Source organism: Penicillium vulpinum (assembly GCF_028829585.1).
Source record: "Penicillium vulpinum strain IBT 29486 chromosome Unknown utg000002l_segment0_segment0, whole genome shotgun sequence".
In the NCBI taxonomy this organism is placed as follows: Eukaryota; Fungi; Ascomycota; class Eurotiomycetes; order Eurotiales; family Aspergillaceae; genus Penicillium; species Penicillium vulpinum.
In genome coordinates, this window is record NW_026643242.1 from 3,991,380 (window position 1) to 4,014,204 (window position 22,825).

Here is a 22,825-nt window from a genome sequence, read left to right on the forward strand (position 1 = left end):
TAGAGAGTCTATACTCCGTATTGTATCAACTTTGTAGATCTTGTAGCAGACCCCAAAGACCATGGAGAATGAAGCTGTTTAGAACAAAGAAACAAAGAAAGAAAAAGAAAACAAGGGTACAAGATTAAAAACGGAGTCGTAATCGGGAGCTGTTGAGCGAAAGCTTGGAAACGGAAAACGAGGGTGTATATTATTATATTGTCAAGATTCAGAGATTAATTGTGTCCAGGGCTAGGATTTTGTGACAAAACTCTGCACGTCTGGGTGTAGCTCAAGGGTTTTCTGGGGGGAAGTTCACCCCCTATTTGTTTTTTTTGTTTTTTTTTTCTTGAAGGCGAAATCAACGAGGTAGCTGGAAGTCAAATCATAAAAAAGAAGAAAAGCCTTTGCAAATGACCAATGGTGTCGATTCCGAAGAGACTAAAATAGTGATTTGTTAGCGTGTTTGAGAATATTAAATGGCAATGTTGGCCAACTCGTAGCTTGTTTGGGCGACGATCGCCGTAGACCATTTCATACGAGAGACTGTGGTTGTAGTTTCAGAATCCCCAGGGCATATATTGCTTGTTGCGTATTTCATTGACGCCTCTTTGTGACGCTTCAAAAAGACATAGCAAAATAGTCAAATCATCTGCGGACATTGCGGATCAGGGGTAAAATCCAGCCCCATCCAAGGTCTCCACCGAGAGCTTCGAACGAACCCACATCAGCCGAAATGAAGAATCAAATTCCCATGATAATGGTTTAAAGTCCGGAGACCCATTGTATGTTGTATGGCATTCAATGGCCTCTAGATTGGAGTTCTCTGCATATGTGCAAGTGCCGGTCGCACACTTGGTGGACATTGGACGCATGACAATCGTCAATGATTGGCAATAAAATGCTTTATTATCGCGTCCGATATACGGAGTACGGAGTGCTCCGTACTAAGTCCATGTCTAGACTCATATCAAGCCCCCAAATTGCCATTGGGCATCGGACTAGCAACGGGGATGAGACGAATAAGTAAGAAATATCCGCGAATCATGGTCATCCCATTTGCCCCACTGGTCTCAGGGGACAACACGCGGTACTTTTTGACTTTAGACGGCCGTTGACAGGTCGATATTCGCTGATACTTCATATCTCAGGTTTCTTTGTTTCTCTGCGCTAGCGAGTCTAGCTTGGAGGCGCAGGTGATAATCCGTACACAAGAAGAGGGGCTGAAGTTTTGTACTTTGTACTCCGTGTACAAAGTATATCAGGAACTCTGCTGATAATGAAGATCAGTCAAATTGATGGCGATGATTTGAGATGAGAAAGTTTAGGAAGTTAAGGGAAAGCGGAATACAGAACAGGCAGAATGTTGAATTCCTCTCATGCACATTCACATTCCTTTAGACTCAAGTACTCAACTATTACAATATGTGTGGGTGCTTCCAGATCAGTTACCGGGCAAAAACTAATCGGCTGATTGTTTCTTTTCCCTTCTTAATCCTAATAAAAACCATTCACTAGAACAATCAGGGACGTTGGATTTGGAGATGCCGTTAACTGGATCTCGGGACCTCACATGCCAAGGTGGGCACATGGGGGGTACCTCGGAACACTGACTAAGCACACGTTCCACGAGAGTCCTGCATGGTCAGCATTATATGAATAGGTAGACTCATCGATTTCACTCTGACCTACATATCTATCTAGTTGAGATCTCAACTTTGTCAGGTTCCCAGAGCTCGGAAACCGACATAATCTCGCAAGTGTGGGGAATAACTACATTATCAACATCTCCGTCTACTCTTAGTTATTACACCGACCACACAAGATGTCGACTGATCACCCACCCCAGATGTTGTTTTTCGATACATTCGGCACAGTAGTGTCGTGGCGCACATGCGTTACGGAAGAGCTGAGCGCAGCCGCCCTGCATGCTGTGAGCCATCCCTGCAAGGACCTCTCAGCCGACCTGCAGGACCGCGCTGCAGCCATGACCTGGGAAGACTGGCTAGCATTTGTCGCAGATTGGCGACACTCTTATAATGTGTTCACCAGTACATTCGATCCGTCCAATGGGTTTGTGTCAGTCGATCAGCACCACTACAATGCCCTTCAGGATCTCTTGCAACAGCGCGGTCTGGACGGCCTGTTCACTGATGAGAAGCTGTGGGAACTCTCATTCGCCTGGCACCGGCTCAACCCCTGGCCGGACAGTGCCCAAGGTCTTGAATTGTTGAACCGTCGGTTCGTTACTTCTACGCTGTCGAATGGGAATGTCTCTTTACTGCAGGATCTCCAGCGACATGGATCACTGCCTTTCAAGCATCTTGTTAGCGCAGAGAATTTTAAAGCTTATAAGCCTTCTCCGCTGGTTTATGAGGGTGCTGCCAGGAAGTTTGGACTGGAACCAGGCCAGTGCGGACTGGTTGCGGCGCATCTCGAGGATTTAGAGGCCGCCAAGAGCTGTGGGTTTCAGACTATCTATGTTGATCGTGAGATGGAGGAAGAGTGGTCAAAGGAGCAGATTTCAAAGGCCAAACCTGAAGGCTGGGTAGATATGTGGGTTCATCTTGAGTCTGATGGCTTCCGAGAGGTGGCTAGACGATTTGGGATTGAGTAAGACCTGTCTTCCCTCTGGGGTTAGTAGTTAGACCCTAGAAAGGTAGATCAATACTTAAAATAGTAAATAACGTGTATGTTTGGTCATTTTAAATGAACACTCGAGATATAATCAGTCTATTTGGCCCGGCTTCTAAGATGTCTTTTCCTTCTTCCATAACCATTCCGCACCCAAAATCAAGCCCAAAGGACATTCAACCTTTTCCATCCAGTAGGCGGAGATGGGATTGGCTCTGGGTTTTCATTGGCGATTTGAAGAAATTCATGGATTGGAATTTCTTCCAGAGGAACAAGCCGGGTCTTTCGCCAAAATTTGTATCCAAAATATAAGACAAATATAAGTGGAATGTTGAAGTATGACGATATGAAGGTTTGAGGACTCCAGTTGCCATCAATAAAAATGTAAAACCCACCAGTAAACAAAATGATACTGAACGAAACTAGAGCAATCCATGCCGCGTAAGGTTGAAAGGGGCTTTTCCAAGGAAGTTCAGTACGGCTGATCTTTTGCTTCTTGCAGCCATAAAAGAACCTCAGGTAGATCACCTCTATATTAATCCAATGCACTAAAGAGGCAGCTGAGACCAGTTGCTGAAGCCAATCAAACACAATGGAAGCTGTAGAGGATAGTGTCATATACCCCAAGGCAAGAAAAGATCCGACTGCAGCAACTGATATCCAGGGAACCCCGAAGCGATTGATGCGAGTGAATAGTTTTGGGGCATGCCCCTCTTGAGCAAGACCATATAGTGTCCTGGTTCCAACGAGCATTGCTATATTTGGGTTAACAGAAGTACTGTGGCTGACAGAAAATCCCTACTTACCAGAGTTCGCAGCGCTCCATGCACTTGTGACAACGACAGCATTGATGATCGAAGGTACCGCTTTGATCCCGACATTGGTAGCAGCAATCGCAAATGGAGATGCTCCAGCATCCCCGGAATTTGACATAAGACCCTTATCATTGGAGGGGACAATAAGGCCCATCATGAAAATAGTGATGAGATAAAATATTAGGATTCTCCAGAACACACGTTTGGCGGCCTTGGGAATGTTATGGCGAGGGTTTTGCGTCTCAGCCGCTGCAACCGATATGTTCTCGACGTTGGAGAATGCATAAGCTGCACTGCTCAGTACACGCCAAAACCCAAGAAACCGCCCCCATGAGCCATCGATACCAAGAAATTGCACAAAGGGTCCAGGGTCTCTCCAAAATTTAAACCCCATGGGATAACCCTGTGGGCCTGCGCCAGAGGTGATACATATACTCTATATGTATGAAAGGCAGTCAGTAAAATAAGCAGCACATCATTTGCGCGGCGAAATCTGCTCACCAGGATATTCACACCAACAATCAGAGCAATCTTTAACATTGCAAAAACAAACTCCAACTCGCCGTAAATACTGACCAGTAGCATATTGCTAATAACCAATAGCGCACCAAGGGCACTAATCCACACCGCATGGTTAATATCAGACCAAAAGTCGATAATGACAGCGCAAGCCACCATCTCAGCTGGCAGGAGGATAGCATTCGCGTAAACACTATTCCAACCTTGTGCAAATGCCAACGCAGGGTCAACAAACCATTCTGCGTGCCGTATAATGCCACCGGAAAGAGGGGCCAGAGCACTGAGCTCCGCTACGGAAAAAACCACGCAGCAGATAAGCATGCCCACAATACAATATGCGAGCAACATGCTTAGCGGTCCACCCCTTGCTAGGGATTTTCCGGTCGCCAAGAAGAGGCCAGTACCGATGGTTCCGGCCAGGGCTATCATTTGAATATGACGTTGGTTTAGCCCTCGTCTTGTTTTAACAAGCTCGGAAATGACTGCCTGCGTTTTGGCGTTATCTTGGCCAGCGAGGGTACGTTTGATGATAGATCTGGTGATAGGTCTAGCCTCATCTTCGCTCGTCGGCATTTCTTCGTTTTCCTCGAGGTGATCTTGAGCATGACTGTGCATTGCGAATGTCAGATGCGAGGGGTAAATGAATAAGAGAAGACAACCAAAATAGTGAGGAGGGGTCAAATTGAGATGTTTCTTAGATATGTGCTAGGTTGGAAAGATCTTATATGTTTATGTCCGTGTGCCAAAGTTTACTAACAAGGAGAAGGACATAATCAAAAAGATGGTATCTCTTATGGGCTCTCAAGTGCATAATCGCCCTATCGAACTTCATGCCTGCAACCCCGGCCCGGTTAATATTGCGAACACCAAAATTTGTGCAATTTTCTTCCTTATCATATTTTATTGGACATTATCTTCTCTCTTATTTTAAGTCAAGATGGTTGATTTTAAGAAGTCTCTCGGATGAAGAATAATAGCCTATGATGTATTTAGTACTTAGCTGCCATTTCAAGTGAAATGATTTCAAACCTGTTTCGGTTTGATGTCTTTGCCAAATGACCATAACAGTAATTATCCCGAGAGAATCTGAATATGTTACCACTTTCGTCAAGTATCTGAAATCCAGAATCTCTACTTCTGATTATGACATGGAAGTGTATGTAGTATATATCCGCCCTTCGTATTATACCTATTCCGCTTGTGTAGAGTGGACTTAATTTACGAGGATATCATTGGAAGGTCACAGAATTAGTTGCTGCTTATGCGAATTGATAATTCCATCTAGTAGAAATTCTGTAGAATGCCAAAGGAAAGAACATAACAGCCAAGTGTCAAGTATTCTGGTGAAGTGGACCGAGTTTGATCTGAAGATGGAGATAAAGGTTAGCCTAAGATGGTAGGTAGTAGAGTCGTTAGGGTCAGCATCGAGCTGTGACCGAGGTGTCGGGCGAGTAGCTTCGAAATTATTATTCTGTACCACAGTAGTAATGTATCCCTAAGCTAAAAAAAAGACTGCGGCCTTGGATTGGAACAATGTGGCCCTGCTGGTAAGGGAGGAGAATCGACAGACTCAAGGGCTCTGGACGATTCTTTTGTCTTTCGAGTAATATAAAAATTTCAAGACAGCTTGGATTTATGGAGTATGAGCTTGATATTGTCCATGGTCGGTTTTAGAACATCTAATTTCGCTCTTGCCTTGCGACTGTTGTTTTGTCTGGTCTTGCCAGATCTTCAAGTTCGATGCCAGATATTTCCCTAGGGCTTGTCACTATTTGCTTGCCGGCCTGCCGGCTTGTTTCTTTCTTTTTACACCTTCCATCGCATCACCATCCTTGAATCGCTAAATTATCACTAAACTGTGAGAATATTAGGTACGTATATCATCCCATTCACCTGATTCGATTGATACTGGGATACCTTAATGTCGCACCTGAAATATAGACATCCTCTCCAGAGCGCATCGGCACCGAGTTACTAATGAAATACCTTGTTTCAAGTAGGATGGCCTCTAAGCCCGAGGACCGGCCCCCTACGAACCCTTGGGTCACTAGCGATGGCAGCCCGCTCCGGGGATACTACTGGATGAGAACCGACCCAGAAATGCAACCTAACTACTGGGTGTAAGTATCTTTCCATTAAGCCCTTTGGTTGATATCTACTCACGCATAAACTTTGGAGCCAACGCAAGAAAGTGTGTGAATGCCGACAGCACTTCCCAGCCCAGTGGCCGGTTGATCATGTGGTGATTGTGGGTACTTCAAATCAAGTTACCCTAAGAGGGAATATTGAAGAGATGACTGACTCTCGTCGGTCTTCCAAAGCGTATCCCTGCATGCGCCTTCAGGTGCCCATATTGCACGGCTCTCGATAACGTGGAGAAAGACCAGCGACCTTGCCCGTCACGAGTCAAAAGACATATCTCAACAACACACATCGTGAGTACATTAGCATATCTACCCAGACTGGTAGCCTCTGACTGACGCTCATGGCACCTAGAAAAAGCAAGCAGACTTCTATGTTGGACTACAGATTGCCTGTAAGTATACCTAACAGAAACAAATCTATGCATACTAACCTCTGCTGTCTGTATTGCCAGGTTCCCCATGGTCTGATGCCATCTAGTCGGGAGGATGCCCCGCGCCTAATCCCCCGGCTACAGTGTACACAAGAGCTTCACCCTAGCTGTTTTGTGAGCCGACAGAAAGGAAACATATGAGTAATGAAAAAGGGTTGAGTATTTAATCATCCTCAAAACCTATACCTCCATAGTAGGGGTTTTTTTTAGTACATCTCCCAACAACGAAGGACTATATAAGTGGTTGTGTAAAAAACCATTGTGCTAGACTTATGAATACTGCAAGGCCCATAATCATATTTCCATTGTTGGTAATGAATTCAAGTAAACCAACAGAATTGCGCTCATACGACTGGTGCCGCTGCAAGTCCTATTATAACAGTGAGCAGAACAGAACATCGAATGCTATAGATTGACTTCTCAGATACCCATCCAAACCCAACCTAGTTGAGAGAAGAACCTGATAGCAACCAAAAATGAAGACATAAAATCAAAGAAACCATCTCAAGACCGAATATAGTGGGGCGCCTCGCACGGAGTCAAGCTGCCGACGGTGTTGCCGAAGACCACTGTATCAGCTGAAAAAACAGCGCTGAGTATACTAGCACCTACGATGGCAATAATTTGGGGAGCAGATAGTGATGCATGAGATAACACATTTCCTTACTCGGATAATAGAGTAGAGGGACTTTTTGCTTGGTTTTGGAGAATTTCCTCTGCGCCTCTGGCCTGGAGTCGAGGGAAGCTATAGCTTTGTCGAGGATCAAGATTTTGGAACTTTGACTAGAGCTTGTGCGATCACAGCTCGCTGCTTCTGGCCTCCTCTCAACAAGGTTCCATTGGACTCACGATAGTACCGAGCCATCCAGGGGGCTGGTCAATAAACCGTGTGTCGTCTGCGAAAGTCGTCGCGTGCTAAAATGATCTTGGTAATTTCTACTATCTTGTTGCATGAGCCTGAGCAGCCTTTAGTGCATCTTGGCTCCTGGGATGAGAGTAACTACTCCATCGAGCCGGAGTCCGAATAGCACTAGATGAAGGTGCTCGTGTTTCAAGGAGGCCGAGTTAACCAGACTGTGGATGGTGTTTGCCAAAATTGACCGATCAAGCAGATATACCAAGCATTTAGGTAGATACCTTCCGCAATACATGTATTCTTTTTCCCCGTTTCACATTGGTTAAGCGCTGATATAGGGATGATCAACTCGAAGTATGAAAGTCAAATTCTGATGTCGGGAATTGTTAATATAATACCAAATATACACGCTAGTAATATATATTCCAAGCCCTAACTCCTATGTTACCGCTCGCGAATTGCCGGTACCACGATACATAACCTTGGAAGTCCGTCGCAGGTCCTTATCTGATGGTCTCTTATCTGATCTGACGCACTTTGTCAACTCAAACTTGGAATACCCTGCAGCACGCAACATATTATAATGCAAATCAAGCTCCTCACCTCACTGGCCCAGGGGCAGCCCGGTATCCTACACCACTGTGTACATCACCCACCATTGCAGGCCATTCACCCCGCTAACACCACCTCACAGACCGAAACCCTTGTCGCCTTCGAATACACCCGCAGCCATGTACCCAAGCCACATACACTCGTCTTCGTCGGTGGACTGGGCGATAGTCTCGGCTCGGTTGAATATTTAAGCGACATAGTTCGCGCGCTAGACCAATCCCAATGGAGCGTATTCTCGCTAATCCTGTCCTGCGCTGGCGGGGGATGGGGCATGGGCCGACTGGGCAAAGATATCGACGAACTATCGGAGAGCGTGTCGTACGTCCGCAAATACAAGGAACCACGATTTGGCGCCGGAAAAGTGGTCATCATGGGCCATTCGACGGGCAGTCAGGACGTGATGCACTATATCAACTGTCCCAACCCACGGCCTGCACACCCCGTGTTCGATCGCCACTGGAAGCCGATTGTGCGGGTTTCAGTCGATGGGGCAATTATGCAAGCGCCCGTTTCTGATCGCGAGGGCATATTATGGGTTGTGAAGTGTGGCACTGAGCGTGACAGCCCGGCTAAGATGCGCACGATGTACAACAAGGCTGTTGCTGATGCACGGCGGGCGACATATGAGGACCACGATCTTGTTGATACAGTTGTGCCATTATCTGTGACGTCACGAATTGGATATCCGCCCTCTGCGCCGGTTAGCAGTCGGCGGTTCTTGAGTCTGGTTAGCCCAGATAGTCCAGAGAATCCGTCTGAGGATGATTTGTTTAGTTCTGATTTGAGTGACGAGCAATTCCGTGGAACATTTGGGATGATTCGGGAGAGGGGTTTGCTAAAGCAGAAAATGCTGGTGCTGTACTCTGGGAGGGATCAGTCGGTGCCGCCGTGGGTTAATAAGGAGGCTCTCTTGAAGAGGTGGCAGATTGCTGCTGATGGGAGTGGGCGGCAGATCTGGGATTCAAGGAGTATGGTTATTCCTAATGCATCACATGCGCTGAGTGATAGCGATCAAGCGGAGCCGCGGCGTATTTTGGTGGAAAGGGTGACGGCTTATTTGAAGGATATTCAGCGAGGGTGATTTCTGCTGAGTCGGTGGGATTTTATGTTGTTTTGAAGTTCAAAATATATTTGTAGCGCAAATTGGATATTTCAATGTTTTAAGGTAGTACAAACTGAACAAAATCTAGTCTTTTTGGGTCATACTTGCATGCCTTTGAAGTCTTCCAGTTTTTCGTTATAGGATCATTCCAACACCGACAGTTTCTCTTAATATGCGACTTTCCCTCAAGTGTTTGATTAGCATAAAACATATACTGCCCTGATCCCGTTGGGGTTTAATGAACCATACAGGTAGAGCTTTGGATATTGCAATCTAAAAATAACTACATATTAGATTAGACGACACTAAAGCCCACTCACCGGCAGTATATATCGGAGTGAAGGTGAGGGAATATCAACCAAGCATTGAAATGAAATGGAATTTTTATTGATATTGAGGTGGTGTTGGAATTGTAGGCTTTGCATCCGCTTGCGCTCTGCGGCGCCTACAGGAAGAAATCAAGCATCCACATATAAGCAGTAGCAAAGCTCCTCCTATACCAGCAGGAATTCCAATAACCAACGAAAGATGATCCTGAACCCAAGATGACACATCACCACTTGGATTACCACCTCCCCATGTTCCTTGTCCAGTGTTGTCAGTGTTGCCGGTGTTTTCGGTGTTTTCAGTGTTTCCATCGTCTGTTTGCTCACACCCATCCCCTCCTCGCCACTGACAGGTTATAGAGTCGCAGCACTGAGTCTCTCTCTCATCACAGGCACCATTTCCACAGTCGCATGCCTCGCCAGCTTCAACAATGCCATTCCCACACTGCTCATTATTACCGGTAGTATCGCCGGTCCGAGAGTCCACCAAGCAGCTCCCATCGACCCGCCCAGAGCTAAGCTGCGAGCAGATATTTCCAATCGTGCAGGGTGAAAAGCGCGTCATACCAGATCCAGATACGGGGTTCATAAGATATTGTCCACCGGCATCACAGGTATTTGATGAGAGTGGGCAGCATTGTGTCGAGTTGCCTCCACATGTACTTGAAGTGCAGTCATGGACTGCTCCGAATGTATGGGCCGATTCGTGACTTTTTGTGTCAGCGAAAGGCACCATTAACTTGTTGCTCACAGGTTGCAATTACTTACGCAAAGACCTGCCACTCATTCGGTGTTCGTGCGACAACATTAGCACTAGCTCCACCATACCTAGAGCCTGTGTTGCATAGCGCTCCAATCCATGATACCCCAATCTCCCCAACGGAAACAGAACACCCAGTTAACAAGGTCCAGTATGCATTTTCATCATTTAAAGAGCTTCGCCACATTGAAAATGTCTGAAGGCGGGTGTTCAGATTGCCCTGAGAGCATGGAAGATTCCACGAAGTCATGGCTGGTGTACTGCTCGGGCATTCAGCATCACCAATAGTCAGATTCTGTACCGCAAGAGAGATATTGAAACTGTTCTCGAAGACCACAGATGCAGTGTTGACCATATTCAAGATGTATCGATGGGCGGAGTCGGAGGAGTTGAAGCTTGCAGTATAGGTGCAATCCGTCATTATACCAATGTAGGCAATCTCTCTCGTGGTCGGACAACCATACGTACTACCAATCGTTGATGTGAGGTTGTCGTCACCCAAAGCATCCCAAACCTGTCGCTTATCCAAGTGTGTTTCGGGGGCAGTTGCACAGAGCGAGGGGAGTAGTGGGCCGCCTACAGAGAATGCGGATTCGTGTTCGTGGGCTATTATCCCAATAGACCCGTCATCGAGGGTCTCAAGCACAATGGCATACTGTGAAGCCATCATCGTAAACGCTCCATCAAAGAGCAAACTGTCTCCTTCCTGGATCACGGCAAGTCTAGCCCATCCGACGTTTTCCCAATTCCGTTTAAGAGTGTCCTGTGTCCAGACTGACCCTCTTGTAAACTGAACTTGAATTTCTGGCAGGGTATCTGCATTATTAGCGTATTGGTAGACACTTGGATACCGGATTTGTACGTCTGGTGATATGAGTTCATAGTTGTTTTCTAGAACGAAGTTGACGGTTTGGTTGTATGTCTCAATCTTAGCGGTGATAGTGAACTTCTTGGTAGCATTCAGTGGAGAGCGTATTGAATCGATAAGATGAAATGACACTGGATCAACTAGATGAAACATTCAGGCTTATTTTTAGCTGAGACTGGTGAGACAAACACATCATATACTTACACCCAACGGCCGATGTCAGCACAATCAAAGCAAGCAAGGCTAGAATAGTAAAGGATAAGGCTGGCTTTTTCATCCTAAATACGATGGTTTTCTTTTTTTGTTCGAAGTATTATCGTATTATAAATTCTCATAAGCAGTAATGTGCAGCATTTTATATAGAATCAACTTCCATATCCATGAATCTCCAGCCCCACACCAGGTGTCTCAACCCACAGGTGTCCATGCCATGATCGAGATGTAAGCAAGGATCCATTCCTGGTAAGTATCAATAATTCCAAAATCTTTATGCGAGCCTGTCTAAGCCCCTAGAACTAAGTACAAAAGTATTTTGCCAAGTATGGAAAAGCGAATAGGTGAGTGTTGGACGCGTGGCTAGAATAGGAACCACCTGTGGTATTATGAGCACAATTCGCTGTGGAGACTCTAGTCTGTCAGCAACTTGCATGAATACTAATCATAAAATGCTGCTGCCTTCCTCAGCCACGATCAAGATCTTAATCGGGGTTCTAGAAAACGTCAAGCCAAGCTCTAAACCTTACGGATGATGTCGATCTGCGAATCCGTCGTAGACTACCAATCAATCAGTGAATTGGTTTACATGTAATTTAACATACCGAACCAGTTAGGCTTGCCTGTTATTGATTTATCTTAGGAAAAAAAAAGAGAAGCAACGCAGTTGTTCAAGTGCAGACAAACCGATAAAGAATGACTTGATCTGTGCTTAGTTCTTCGAGCAAACTGACATTCAAAATGTAATGCTGCAAACTTCCATGTGATTTAAACAATCATTATAGGTTTATCTACACCATAGGCATCTCATTGAGCACCACATACTTGGTACCATTTGCCAAGCATCTCCGTTGTCAGCATCTCCGACACCCGCTGCTTAACTCCATGCCAAGGCCCCCCAGCCACCATCACACGTTATGTTTGTATGTTTCTTCCAATAAGTGTCAAGAAAGATCCTTGATCCCGATCTAACTAGCTCAAATCCCGAGTGTAGTATAGTAGAAGAGGAAAGCTCTCTGTATATGATTCAATGACTCCCAAGATAGATCATTCTTTTTTTCAATATAGTAATGTCTCAACGAGCTGCTCGCCAGATTACTCCGATAAAAAGCTGAGGCGTTTCCCGACAGGTCTTAGGAACAAGAACCCGGGATCGATCGCCTTTGAACAATACGTATTCCCGGTCATTGTTTACGGTGCTTTTTGTGCTGCTTTTCAGTCTTTGTGCCATACCCGCGGCTATAAAAGTGAGGCGTGTGCAGGACCTCAAGACCGGGGCCACTCTCGAACCTACAACTCAGACGGAGTTGTCATAGTCACCATCAAAAAACGACCCTTCAACGGTATTCGCCGCCCTCCGCTCTAGATCCAATCGCAACAATGAATTTAATAAACCTTACGATACCGATACCGATGTCTCGAGAATGAATTGGAGAGACGATGAGTCCCTCAGACTCGAATCGATGCAGGAGTCTGGATTTCTTCCAAGACCCTTTGAAGAGGAAGAGTGAGTGTACATTTGAACCCCTTGAAGATCAAGGAACCTCTAACACAACTTCCTACTAATGAATACGCAGTTTCATTGAACCCCTGGCCTTTACTCCAGCTCTGCGTAGTTTCAGCAATAGTAGTGTGTTTTCTCAAGATTCTGAGGGACCGCAGAAGTGACCATTTTTGACACCTGGATAATATTCGAACATTTGGATTGTACATCAACTTTGGCGCATCATGAAGCGTGAACTAGATATGGATTGTTTGAAATTCCATAACAAGATCATTCATTTCCCGCATGCTGGTCTGATAATAGTGAAATTAGATCAAGTGGCTCTAGTTCACTCTCTAGCCGCGACGTACAGAGTACAGCCAGGCAGTCTGCTATGACAAAGCTAGTTCTTGTGGGCGTAGCGGTAGAACCCCAATATTTTCCAAGGGTTCCTAGGTTCGACATAGCTGTCGGCTATAGGAATACAAGAAATGACCACTTGGTAGGATGTCGATAGAAACAACCAACAGGTATCGCGCGAGTTGTTAAGGGCGTTACTTATTAGGGCAAAGAGCTGGAGGGTTCCTCCTACGTCATGGAATTGAAATATTTGAGAGTGCAATTCTGATATACGAGGGCCTTATAGCACGTCACCAAAGACTGATACAAAGAGAGCAAACGGATGACAGATAAAGCTAGTTTGCATGCTTCGCATAAAGGTTGGCCTTGACATAGAGACTTCAACGCTCTATGAAACTATATATTCTAGTATAAGCTTTGTGTGGGTTATGAGCACTAGATTTACTAGTGGCATTGGTCTGCGGTTTTTGCACGCATCCCTGCTCTCCTGATTCTGATATAGACACATGATATAAACGTCCTGAACAAAAGACCCATATTCATTCACTTCCAGTAGGACATGTATCAAGAGTATAGATAGCTTAATTTACTCCTGAAATTGTCGTCTGAAAAGTCCATGTCTTCGATGTAGTTGAGCTAAATCTGTGCATCTTCATTGTCCAATATGTCGGTGAGAAACAGGCGCCTTAGCAAGATTAGCCTCTAGAAATATTGTAGTGGCATTCAATCTACAGGTCACAGTTAGTTATACTCCGTAGTTACCCATCCATTAGCTTCATTACTAGTGGGTTGAAAGTAGGTCAGTGCACAAAATTCACATCAGGATGCCATCTCGCCTAGTAAACCCTAAGAATCGCCTCAGATTCGGGGGCGAAAAGAATTTGAAGACTAATGATCGTCACCACTTCTCGAATTAATAGAAGAACCTCACATATTTCACACGAGAGCAGGTCGTTAAACCAGTTTAATAGAAATTCATCTGCGAGACTGTCGTGACTGGTGTATTTTAGGATTGATAAAAAGACAGGATGACCAGTCTAAAGTCTGGCAGCCACTTGTTTTTGTTCATGTGTGCGACATGTTATATTTTCAGTGGACTTGGAAGTACGATGACTGTACTCCGTACGGAGTACTCCGTAGTTGAAGCAGATTAAGGAGCGAAACAAGGTTAAAGCAATTGTGAGATATTTAATGCAACATTTGTCTCTTTAATCAAATATGGATGGCAGAGGAGTGATCCAATATATACAACCCTTTATGGTGACATCACTTTTGGTAGAAATACAGGGTATTCCGTAGGGGGGTTTCTACAATCCAGGAGTTTGTCTAGGCAATATACCCAAGCCAGGATACCCAAGGACGTGCTCAAATTTACTCAGTGATCAAAAAAGAGACAAGAGGTGAAGACTAAAACAAAATGAGAAAGCCAAGAAGTGGCAGAGAAAATGAAGTACGTACAATACTCCGTATAGGTATCAAGTATGTCCACTTTTATGAGAGCTGTTTGACACTATGCCGTATTGATATTGATAGATGATAATAGCCCCTATTGCAGACATGTCTTATTCCGGAAGAAAAAAAAAATCGTACTAAGTTGTAAGTGCAGCTGATGAGTCTCAAGACTATTCCATATAAGGCAATAACTTGCAATATCGCTAGATCATACTTGTAGCTTAAGCATTTTGGCCACATGGCTTCCTCCCCTTTCTCCACAAATAATTATCTCTATTATTGAGCTTTGACATGCTCACATGACATTGAAGTAGTTCCACCATTATTGATCCCAACATGCTTTAGAAGCATACCATCGGGGTATTTCGGTAGCTTGGCACATTAAGATCGGCATCTACGGAGTGCTTTGTCTGTAATATATGTATGTATGTATTCCGTACAATATACACATGTGATCCTTATGATCCTTACGAGATACCCGAGGGACAAACCTGGACAATGTCCCCGAGCAATATCCAAGCCACGGATCAATAGTGAAGATCCCCGAAGCCAAGATCGGGCTGGGAGTCAATTTGCAAATATCGCATTCAGCCCGTTTCAAACAATCGATTAGTTTTCCAAGGGCCAATCTGCTGGGAACCGCCCTGTCGATCCTTGACGCACGATGGATACACATCCACAGGCAGATGACATATGTATCACGGATTCACGGGGCTTTACCAAAAGCCGTTGCATCATGTACGTCAATATAAGGCAGGTGTATACCGAATCCTGCCACCGGTACTCCGTAGCCAGCATGAACAGGACTCGAGATTGGAATACTAAACCAGAGCGAGACCAGAGCGGACCGTTGCACGGCACGAATTTCATCGTTCTCCATATAACGGCCAAGCGGGAGGATCCGTCAGCCAATCAACCCCTGTCAGTTCAATCAAATGCACGGCCACTAACTCCGTTTTGGTACGGCGGGTAGAGCTCCCCCTTCGGATTCCTAGCAACTGAGCCGTTGGGCCGGGCCTTTCCGTGTGAACAGGGGGATGAAACAGTCCTGGGATATGCCCCAACAATTCTGTGTTCAAAATTTGCTATGGAGTTGAGTACACTGATATATAAAAAAAAGGGAGGAAAAGCGCAACATGCCTAAATGCCCATCACTGCTGTTTGGGGGTGCTCTTAGAAATTGACCGGAAGAGCACACAATTGGATATACGCTGATTAAAAAAAAAAAAAAAAAAAAAAAAAAAAAAAAAGAGAAAGAAATGGCTTCCGTCGGGTGCCGCATTCAACCAAAAAAGTGGACAAGAAAAATAGCAGTTTCCCCGATATCTCCCCCCTGGCCCACAGCCACAGAGCTGGGACGGGAAACGGAGACATCCCGGATTTTATTAGGTTGATGCCCAACCAGTTACCTACTAGGGAAATTGAAGGAGTTTGTTCTCTTATGAAAGGAAATCCCCCCAAAACAAAGCAAAAGAAGTGGGCAAAAAAAAAGGAGCATATGGAGTCCATACCCACCTTCCGAACTTCCTTCCGCTGTCCACCTTTGTACCTGGCAGGCCCCAGGATCCATGTATCAATGGGGACCTTTTTTTTACGCGCCGTTCCGCGGGTGGATATTGCATTGGTGTGAAGTGATATTTACCAGCGATTATAGGCTATATGAACCTATTGCCTAGCTAGGTAGTAGGTATGCCGAATGCGCAGGAGACAGACCGGGGGAAAAGATTTGGGGCCCGGGAAAACGTAAGTGGCAGGGGTATAACGTGGCGATAGCGAGAGCCAATCTAGGATGGCCAAGACTCGATCCTAAACTAGTTCGAGGTTGGCGTTGAACCTTTAAAGAGGAGATATTCCGGAAACCAAAACGTAGGGTGTGATTAGGATCCATCTTTCGTTTGACCTACGCTATTCGGGGGTAGCGTCTCCCGGGGCCGTGGAAGGAGACTTACCCTATTATACTACTCCAAGGGGGGGGAGGCTATACCTAAGTAGGTGTTATAATCGTAAGGAGGAGTACGGAGTACGTTGGTAGTAACTAACTCCGATTTTTCGAAAAGGGTAGGCTCAGTACGAAGTAATTTAATTCCATTAATTCCATTTATTCCATCGGGGATGGAGTATAGTAAGAGGAACATCCTATATATTGCTATGGAGTACTGATAAGGCAAGCGTGAAACCATAGATCGTCTCTTCCACGTGCTGACTGGGGTACATATTCCCTTAATTCAAGAACATATGACCTTAATTCCTTAAATTCGAGAAATAGATGAAGTACTCTATATAAACAGGTTCTCGCTTAAGTAATTTAATAAAAAGCTCTCTTCTTCTAGGAAATGAGAGCCAAGTGCATCCGGGATTATCCACTGTGCCCTGTGCGTGTCTCCTTTTTACTGTGGAGTCTTCGGGACCTGGAAATTTTCTCAGGACCTTTTTATATTTCATATATGAAGTATAATATTTGGAGATAGTATATGGACTTTGAATAGAGAACTAGGGTATACCAGTGTATATATACATGTATACATAGGGGTAAAGATAAGAAAGGGAAAAAACATAAGGAAAACTAGTATCAAAGCCCTAGACTAGAGAGACTAAAATGGAAAAAAAAAAAATTGAAAAAAAAATGTATGACTTCATGGAGCTGTCACTTAAGGCGTTTTGGCTTTTTTTTTTTTTTTTTTTTTCTAGTAAGATTTCTACCAGTCAGAATTCTTTTAAGAGATTCAGCATTTAATGTATATTTTCCCATATCCGAAACCGTCTCGGATTAGAAAAAGAGTAGTGAAAGTAGAGAGAACAGGATCTCGGGAAAAGTACGAAACTCTTCTCTTTCATAATTTTTATTTGATCCTTTCTATTCTATATTCTTTGGAGTATATTCTTTAATAGTTTTATTTTTTTTTTATTTTTTTCATCCTATATTCACTATTCTGACTATTCTGACTATTCTGTTCTCACTATTCTCACTATTCTCACTATTCTCTCTATTCTCTCTATTCCCTATTCCCTTCAACCCCTCTCTCCACTTCGTTCCAGCCCCCGGACCAGACATTCGCACACTGGTCCCCCTCTCTATCTTTCCTCCCTTTCTCTCTCTTTTCCTAACTCTTTTCGTCTTTTCTCTCTTCTCTCTTCTCTCTTCCCATATACTTTGCGTTCTTTCCGGCAACAATTGGGGGTTGTCGTGAATCGCGTGGAAGCTCCCGCTTTTCTTTTTCGCCCCCCCGCCTGGAACGTGGGCCACTTCACACACCCTTTCCCCCCTCCTTGCGCTTCGAACTACCCCCCTCTCTCTTCCACCCCCCTGAAACAATTATAGGTAGGTCGCTTGCAGGCTGCTTCGCTGCATAGCTTTGAAGGTGCTGACTTCTCTAGTTTGATTATCTTCCTCGATCTGTTCCCAATTCCAGTTGCCCACCATGGCTGGAAAAATGACGTTGTACAAGTTGGTGGTGTTGGGAGATGGAGGTGTTGGAAAGACTGCCCTCACCATTCAGGTTGGTTGATCTAGTTCTTGACACCTGGGAAATCCCATGGCTAAAATGATTCCAGCTGTGTCTTAATCACTTTGTCGAAACATACGATCCAACCATCGAGGACTCATATCGCAAACAAGTTGTCATCGATCAACAGTCGTGTATGCTCGAGGTGCTGGACACAGCGGGCCAGGAAGAATATACCGCGCTACGAGACCAGTGGATCCGGGATGGCGAAGGGTTCGTATTGGTGTACAGCATCACATCGCGCGCCTCCTTCTCCCGCATCACAAAATTCTACAACCAAATTAAGATGGTCAAGGAATCGTCAAGCTCCGGTTCCCCCTCCGGCCCTAGCTACTTGAACTCGCCTATGAGTGCATCATCGGGACCCGCAATGCCCGTCCCCGTCATGCTAGTTGGCAATAAGAGCGACAAGGCCGTCGAGCGCGCAGTTTCAGCACAGGAAGGCCAAGCATTGGCCAAGGAGCTGGGGTGTGAATTTGTTGAGGCATCTGCGAAGAACTGCATCAACGTGGAAAAAGCATTCTACGACGTTGTACGCATGCTACGCCAGCAACGACAACAGGCGGCAGGTGGCCGTGGCGCAGACCGTCGCCCGACAGGCTTTGGATCGGGCCACCGCGATCGCGACGCAGGCCCCGAATATCCCAAGTCCTTCCGCCCAGACCGGACACGGCATCGCAGTCGGATCCAGTGTACTCTCTTGTGATCGGCCGGGTCCGTCCGGGAGGCGTTGGATTTGTTGCTTACTGAAATAATGGCTGTTTCCTTTTTCTCTCTTCCTATTCCTTTCGGTCCCGGGTGCATCTGGAGGGTTCTGTCTTTTGGTCACCTCGTTCGGCGTCGGTGGTCCCTGCCATGCTACATCTTTTACGCTCGCATTTTAAAGAGCCTGAGAACTGGTGTGGAGATTGAGGCCAATGTCTGCAAGCCTTGAGCGCAATTTTTTTTTTTTTTTTTTTGGCTTGGATTTTGCTCCTTGGGAATGCGTCGAGACATGCAGACTGTCTAAATTTCCACAACCTCTTTACTCTTTTTTTTCCCCTCTCAACCCTTCCCCCTTGATGATCGTCCCCTTCGGTCTCTTTGATAAATTGCGATCGGAGGAATCTTTCGGGCACGAAAGAAACAAAAAAAATCCCAGAAGCCAGAAGATTCGCAGTCGCGCATTAGCAGGCATTTCGATATGATACCCTACGACTGAGCTTTTATTTGATTCATTTTTCACCCATATTTATGCGATATAGACAATTGATAAAGGTTTTTTTTTTCTTCACGAAAAGAAGCAAAAGTACGGGTACAAGAGTAGTACCTCATTCCAGGATGTATTTTATACTGCATATGAGGTATATTTTAAGTACACTATAGGTACACTCGCTGACTGCTGAGTACCAAAGAAAGTGCGGGGAAAAAAGCACGGACTCGCCTCGGTTGCATCCGGGGGATCTCAGCTTCACCTTCTCTCTCCTCTCTCCCCTCTCTTCCCCCGCAAATGATGACACGGCTAAAGGGAATATTGTGTCAATCCTTGTCTCAACTTCCATCTCCCCGTGCCAATCGCACTATTGGCAACCTCGGGTATAAACGGTATCAGTCCAGAGTACTTTTGAGAAACCCGAGCCGACCATGTTCACTATTTTCTGTCTTTTGTAAATTGTTTCACACTCTTAGCTTCTCCAATCTATCAAACCACAAGGTATATTTGCCGAATTTTATATTCGAGTCCGAGTTCCAATTTTATTCAACATGTCCCATCCTCAAACAACAACCCACTTACACTCCCTTAATGACCCAGAAACATTCTGGTCTCATCACGCGGCCAGACTCCATTGGCACCGAAAGCCTTCACGTGCCCTAACACGGCAGACAAAGTCCCTAAGCGGAACGGAGCATGAGCATTGGTCGTGGTTTGCCGACGGGGAGATCTCCACAACCTACAATTGTGTCGACCGACATGTGCTCGCAGGCCACGGCGATAATGTTGCGATTGTATGGGAATCACCAGTTACCGGTATAACGGAGAAGTATACCTATGCCCGCCTACTCGATGAGGTTGAGGTTCTTGCCGGTGTGCTTAGGGAGGAAGGAGTACAGAGGGGCGATATTGTTATTATTTACAGTATGCAAGCCAACAACTTTGTGATAACACCAAGTGGGGAATTAATTAGAACAAGAACCCCAAGCTGACCACCAATCGCATCTAGTGCCAATGATCCCCGCGGCTCTAATAGCCGCATTAGCAATAACCCGTTTAGGTGCAATCCACGCCGCCGTCTTCGGAGGCTTTGCCCCGCAAGCTCTAGCACAGCGCATCGAGGCCGCGCGTCCGAGAGCTATAATGACAGCTTCATGTGGAATAGAAGGGTCCAAGGGGCCCATTTCCTACCGACCGCTCGTTGAGAGTGCCATCAACGCAAGCAGCTTCAAGCCGAGCAGGGTGATTGTCTGGCAGCGTGACCAACTACGCTGGAATCAGCCCGATAAGCGTGGTGGGCAGCGTAATTGGCAGAGAATCGTCAAGAGCGCGCGCTTCCGTGGGGTTAAGGCTGGACCTGCTCCTGTTAAGAGTACGGACGCAATTTATATTATTTATACAAGTGGTGAGTGAATCTCAGAACCGAATCCGGTTCTTGACATATTTTTTTTATACTCATGTTTCCTCAGGAACAACTGGCCTCCCCAAAGGCGTTCTCCGAGAAGCAGGTGGACATGCCGTGGGTCTGGAACTCTCCATAAAATCCCTCTTCGGGATAAAAGGCCCCGGTGATACGATGTTCTGCGCATCCGACATAGGCTGGGTTGTCGGACACTCGTACATCCTCTATGCGCCGCTGCTAGTCGGCGCCACAACCGTCATGTTTGAAGGCAAGCCTGTTGGTACGCCGGATGCAGGAATATTCTGGCGCATCGTCGAGAAACACAACGTGAACGCCCTCTTCACGGCACCAACTGCCATGCGAGCTATCCGGAAAGATGACCCAGACAACCAGCTTATTGACGAGGTCGGGAAACGCGGCGGATTGAAATCTCTCCGTGCAGTTTTCCTCGCCGGTGAGCGTAGCGAGCCGAGTATTGTTCGCTCATACCAAGATCTCCTTGGTAAGTATGCAGCGGACAATGCGCTTGTTATTGATAACTGGTGGTCATCTGAATCCGGATCCCCGATTACAGGTGTTGCGTTGAATGGGAGTGCTGCCGTCGCTAGTCTGGCATCTGGGACAGATCATTCTCCCCTCACGCCCCGTCCCGGCTCAGCAGGTTTCCCAATGCCTGGCTTTGACGTCCGCATTGTCAACGACGAAGGGAGTGAAGTCCCACGCGGCAAAATGGGAAATATCGTTATGGCGTTACCACTCGCCCCATCGGCATTCACGACCCTCTTCGAAGACGAAGATCGCTTTTACCGCGGATATCTTAAGCGGTTTAATAGTCGCTGGGTCGATACCGGTGATGCGGGGATGGTTGATAAGGATGGGTACGTGCATGTTATGTCGCGGAGTGACGATATCATCAATGTAGCCGCGCATCGGTTCAGCACCGGTAAGGATATTCTTTTCCTCGCCTTCCAGTGCTATGATTTAACTTGTTTCTACAGGATCCATTGAGCAAGCAATCCTTTCGCACCCATTGGTCAGCGAAGCAAGCGTTGTCGGCATCCCAGACCCACTTAAGGGCCACCTTCCATTTGCATTCATCCATCTTAAAGCCGGCACGAGCCCGAGGGAAACCGGACCTCTTCCGGCAACACCGAGCCCGCAGTTATTTTCCGAAATTAACGCGCTGGTCCGCGAGCAGATTGGGGCTATTGCATCGCTGGGTGGTATTATACAGGGTCGGGGGATGATTCCTAAGACGCGGAGTGGTAAGACGCTTAGGCGAGTTCTTAGGGAGCTTGTTGAACTTGGGGTGAAGGGCGAGTATGCAGCGGCGGTTAGTGTGCCGCCTACTGTTGAAGATGCTGAGGTTGTCTCTGTTGCGAGGAAAAGAGTTAGGGAGTATTTCGAGGAGAAGCAGAAGACAAATGGTGTCGCGAAGACGAAGCTTTAGATAAGGCATAGATCCTTGGATATGACTATGTTATATACACCTTAGAATAGTGAAAGAAGATAGATAGTGGTAGATGAATGCTGCAAGGCATATTTTATGGACCGAATTTTGTAACTTGGACATCAAACGGCCGCGAAGAAGCTATCAGACTTTACCATCATGCCTATCTTGTCACCCGAAGTCTCGGAGCAAATGGATATAAATCAATCAGGAAAGACTTTGAAACCTATTATCACTGCGCTAAAAATTGAGAAGCATTTTATCGAGAAAGATTATCTCTAAGTCCAATCAATGTTCTATAGAAGGGAACAAAGATGCAGACATTCGAAGCATCTGATCTTCTCGGGGATCACATTTTACCCCTAAAAGGCTAGAGTTGATTGTAATGGATATATTGTGACTTATCCTGTAGAGAGCCTGCAGAAGAATACGACACGCCCGCAGGAAGACCGTAAAGGCCGGGGTCTCCGAGCTGACTGAGCTGATATAGCGGCTCATCATTCTCCAGGGCTTGCAGATGGAAGGTTGATTTATCTTACTTCAAGACTTTCCCACAAAAGCTCCGCTTATAATTTCCCTCGATCTGTCGGCAATGCCGATGCGATAAATGCTCTGCTGATATTTGGAGGTAGCTTGATATGACAATGGAAGACTGCAGCTCGACATGGTTCAGCTTGTTTCTCGATATGTTGAGCACTCTGTATGCAATATAAAGATCTTGAGG

General features: G+C 45.9%; 7 protein-coding genes across 7 annotated transcripts; 5 read left to right on the forward strand and 2 right to left on the reverse strand.

Annotated features, from left to right (window-relative positions):
* Positions 1–1,804: 1,804 nt before the first annotated feature.
* N7479_004547 (haloacid dehalogenase, type II) lies at positions 1,805–2,596 on the forward strand (the record flags this gene model as incomplete). The annotated part of the gene is made up of 1 exon (XM_057252244.1): positions 1,805–2,596. One exon carries the CDS (start codon positions 1,805–1,807, stop codon positions 2,594–2,596), a length of 792 nt encoding a protein of 263 aa, XP_057111569.1.
* A 176-nt stretch (positions 2,597–2,772) lies between these two features.
* Positions 2,773–4,562, reverse strand: N7479_004548 (Amino acid/polyamine transporter I; the record flags this gene model as incomplete). The annotated part of the gene is made up of 3 exons (XM_057252245.1): positions 2,773–3,368; positions 3,420–3,864; positions 3,930–4,562. 3 exons carry the CDS (start codon positions 4,560–4,562, stop codon positions 2,773–2,775), a joined length of 1,674 nt encoding a protein of 557 aa, XP_057111570.1.
* A 1,386-nt stretch (positions 4,563–5,948) lies between these two features.
* N7479_004549 (uncharacterized protein) lies at positions 5,949–6,569 on the forward strand (the record flags this gene model as incomplete). The annotated part of the gene is made up of 5 exons (XM_057252246.1): positions 5,949–6,067; positions 6,126–6,195; positions 6,269–6,382; positions 6,444–6,483; positions 6,544–6,569. The coding sequence occupies 5 exons, from the start codon at positions 5,949–5,951 to the stop codon at positions 6,567–6,569; spliced, it is 369 nt and encodes a 122-aa protein (XP_057111571.1).
* A 1,392-nt stretch (positions 6,570–7,961) lies between these two features.
* Positions 7,962–9,071, forward strand: N7479_004550 (uncharacterized protein; the record flags this gene model as incomplete). The annotated part of the gene is made up of 1 exon (XM_057252247.1): positions 7,962–9,071. One exon carries the CDS (start codon positions 7,962–7,964, stop codon positions 9,069–9,071), a length of 1,110 nt encoding a protein of 369 aa, XP_057111572.1.
* A 1,111-nt stretch (positions 9,072–10,182) lies between these two features.
* On the reverse strand, positions 10,183–11,323 carry N7479_004551 (uncharacterized protein; the record flags this gene model as incomplete). Its single annotated transcript, XM_057252248.1, has 2 exons — positions 10,183–11,186; positions 11,251–11,323. 2 exons carry the CDS (start codon positions 11,321–11,323, stop codon positions 10,183–10,185), a joined length of 1,077 nt encoding a protein of 358 aa, XP_057111573.1.
* A 6,650-nt stretch (positions 11,324–17,973) lies between these two features.
* Positions 17,974–18,763, forward strand: rasB (Ras small monomeric GTPase RasB; the record flags this gene model as incomplete). The annotated part of the gene is made up of 2 exons (XM_057252249.1): positions 17,974–18,051; positions 18,107–18,763. 2 exons carry the CDS (start codon positions 17,974–17,976, stop codon positions 18,761–18,763), a joined length of 735 nt encoding a protein of 244 aa, XP_057111574.1.
* Positions 18,764–19,800: 1,037 nt separating this feature from the next.
* Positions 19,801–22,101, forward strand: N7479_004553 (putative acyl-CoA synthetase; the record flags this gene model as incomplete). The annotated part of the gene is made up of 4 exons (XM_057252250.1): positions 19,801–20,173; positions 20,259–20,654; positions 20,719–21,594; positions 21,650–22,101. 4 exons carry the CDS (start codon positions 19,801–19,803, stop codon positions 22,099–22,101), a joined length of 2,097 nt encoding a protein of 698 aa, XP_057111575.1.
* Positions 22,102–22,825: the final 724 nt, after the last annotated feature.